Raw genomic sequence first — 3,213 nt, 5'->3', positions numbered from 1 at the left:
AGGAGGGGGGGGGGGGGGGGGGTCACTGGATACTCAAACATACAGCATAGGGGTATTGCAATGGAAAAAAAATCACTGACAAAATCATAAGCAATATCATCATCATAAGCAATCCAAAAAAATTAAATTCTTGTATAGGATATAAATTCAATGATCATTTTAATTTGTAATCTTTTGATATGTATCAGCGACACATCAGTTCTGACCTAAAGCATGATTAGAACGCTTAAGCGCATGAACCTCTGTGATACCAGCTCACGAAGCATCAGGCTCAGCCTAAGAAATCTATTTATGTTGCTTGAGTCCTAATCTAACCGACGTCACACAAAGTTCTTTAACTCATCTGACTTTGCTTTTTTTTCAGTTTCTAGGTGGATTTAAATTTACCCACTAACCTGTTTCCCATGTGGATCATTTGTTAAGATTTCAAAGGCCTTTCTGGTTTTGTTTTTTAAACCTTTTGATAGGATTTTAGGTATACGATCTAAAAAGGAAGGCCCCAGTAGCAGTACATGAAGTGCCAAATATCAGTGCATAAAGTACTTATAATTATGACAACATATTGCTAAAAAGGAATGTTTTTAAGAGGAGTCGAGTAAATCTCTGCACTGCTGTTGACATCAGAGCATGTCAGCTTCGTCTCAAGCTATTTTACTGTTGTAAAGAATTATGTAATAGCTTTCTGAATGTCTGTCATTATAACATCATAATAATTGACAACATGAGCAAACCCATTGGTACTTATTCTATTCTATTCTTTATTTGAATATGATATTTCTAATTTTATTTTATTTCACTATTTTATATAATATTATGTAAAAACATAACGTTCCTGATAAACATCCACATCTATACGGGTAAATGACGTTCGTTTTATATCCTTTACTAGTGTAATTAGCATACTATGCATTTGCATAATTTGAAACATAATGCATTATTCTGATCATGGAAGCTCCTCATCGATGGTGTTTTTTTCATGCAATATTTACAAAACAGAGGACTATTGTAACAACCAAATGTCACAGTGCAGTAAACTCTAAAATATGCAATATTTACAAAAATATATGTCTGTTATGGTATCAAAAAAGAAACACTTTCCCTATGCACCGAACAGTCACTTCCTCCCAGAATATTCACATCCATCATCTTATAACAGTCCTGATTTACATGAATCTGATATGTACCTCCTTATTATGATAATTTTAATTTGTAATCTCTTGATATGTATCAGCGACACATCAGTTCTGACCTAAAGCATGATTAGAACGCTTAAGCGCATGAACCTCAGTGATACCAGCTCACGAAGCATCAGGCTCAGCCTAAGAAATCTATTTATGTTGCTTGAGTCCTAATCTAACCGACGTCACACAAAGTTCTTTAACTCATCTGACTTTGCTTTTTTTTCGGTTTCTGGGTGGATTTAAATTTACCCACTAACCTGTTTCCCATGTGGATCATTTGTTAAGATTTCAAAGGCCTTTCTGGTTTTGTTTTTTAAAACTTTTGATAGGATTTTAGGTATACGATCTAAAAAGGAAGGCCCCAGTAGCAGTACATGAAGTGCCAAATATCAGTGCATAAAGTACTTATAATTATGACAATATATTGCTAAAAAGGAATGTTTTTAAGAGGAGTCGAGTAAATCTCTGCACTGCTGTTGACATCAGAGCATGTCAGCTTCGTCTCAAGCTATTTTACTGTTGTAAAGAATTATGTAATAGCTTTCTGAATGTCTGTCATTATAACATCATAATAATTGACAACATGAGCAAACCCATTGGTACTTATTCTATTCTATTCTTTATTTGAATATGATATTTCTCATTTTATTTTATTTCACTATTTTTTTTTTTTTATATAATATTATGTAAAAACATAACGTTCCTGATAAACATCCACATCTATACGGGTAAATGACGTTCGTTTTATATCCTTTACTAGTGTAATTAGCCTACTATGCATTTGCATAATTTGAAACATAATGCATTATTCTGATCATGGAAGCTCCTCATCGATGGTGTTTTTTTCATGCAATATTTACAAAACAGAGGACTATTGTAACAACCAAATGTCACAGTGCAGTAAACTCTAAAATATGCAATATTTACAAAAATATATGTCTGTTATGGTATCAAAAAAGAAACACTTTCCCTATGCACCGAACAGTCACTTCCTCCCAGAATATTCACATCCATCATCTTATAACAGTCCTGATTTACATGAATCTGATATGTACCTCCTTATTAAAGGTCTGTAGAGCTGTCAGTGCGGCGTCCTGATCGCCTGTTTCCATCTTCTCTATGATGGCATTTAAGTCCATTTTCATCGCTGTTCCACCCTTCTGCTTTCAGGAAGAGCCAAAAATCATGTAAACACAATCAGCTTCAATCCTCCAGCTTTACCCGAAGCGATCCAGTTGCTCCTGGATGATGCGATTAAAGAAGCATTGGAATCATGGGATTTGTAGTGAAGACCATATGGTGAAGACTACCATAAAGTCCCATCGCAGGCCTGCGCATTGTTTGTTGTGATTGGACGTCCAATCATAGACTGCGAGAAGGAGTGACACTAGCCAACCATGTTGTAGGAGGCGGGACTTGTCGGTGTACATGCTGTGGAGATTGATGAGAGTTACTCAAAAAAAAAAAAAAGAATAATAAAACACAGGAGGGGGGGGGGTTCACAACCTATATTAATAGAAATCTGGGGTGTATGATAGAATGTGTATTTGATTCACTTTTTCATAATGGCATTTTAGAGTGTAATATAGCCTAAATGGGCTTTTTTCAAACCACATTTCTCATATTTTTCAAACAAACAAACATACACACACACACACACACACACAAAAATGGTTGGAAAAAAATTTGAAAAAAATTGGAATGTTTTAACGTGTTAATAATGCCATTATATAATACCTCTTGTTATTGTAACTGAATAAAAAAAACTGGTCCACAATGATTGATTTAACACACACACACACACACAATTTCTCATATTTTTCAAACAAACAAACATACACACACACACACACACACACAAAAATGGTTGGAAAAAATTTTGAAAAAAATTGGAATGTTTTAACGTGTTAATAATGCCATTATATAATACCTCTTGTTATTGTAACTGAATAAAAAAAACTGGTCCACAATGATTGATTTAACACACACACACACACACACATACACATACACACACACACACACACACACA

At 34.4% G+C, this 3,213-nt stretch overlaps 1 protein-coding gene across 1 annotated transcript in view; it reads right to left on the bottom strand.

Moving 5' to 3' along the window:
* LOC107583133 (synembryn-A-like) overlaps positions 1–2,471 on the bottom strand; it is a 16,067-nt gene extending 13,596 nt beyond the window's left edge. The window contains exon 1 of the mRNA XM_016269246.1: positions 2,237–2,471. Within this exon, the coding sequence (XP_016124732.1) occupies positions 2,237–2,326 (90 nt within the window). The 5' untranslated portion in view covers positions 2,327–2,471. The remainder of the gene's footprint in view (positions 1–2,236) is intronic.
* Between the last annotated feature and the right edge of the window lie 742 nt (positions 2,472–3,213).

Source organism: Sinocyclocheilus grahami, unplaced genomic scaffold (genome assembly GCF_001515645.1).
Source record: "Sinocyclocheilus grahami isolate Dianchi unplaced genomic scaffold, SAMN03320097.WGS_v1.1 scaffold50.1, whole genome shotgun sequence".
Taxonomy (NCBI): domain Eukaryota; kingdom Metazoa; phylum Chordata; class Actinopteri; order Cypriniformes; family Cyprinidae; genus Sinocyclocheilus; species Sinocyclocheilus grahami.
Note: the sequence above shows the minus strand (reverse complement) of the source record. Positions and strands in the feature narration are given on the sequence as shown.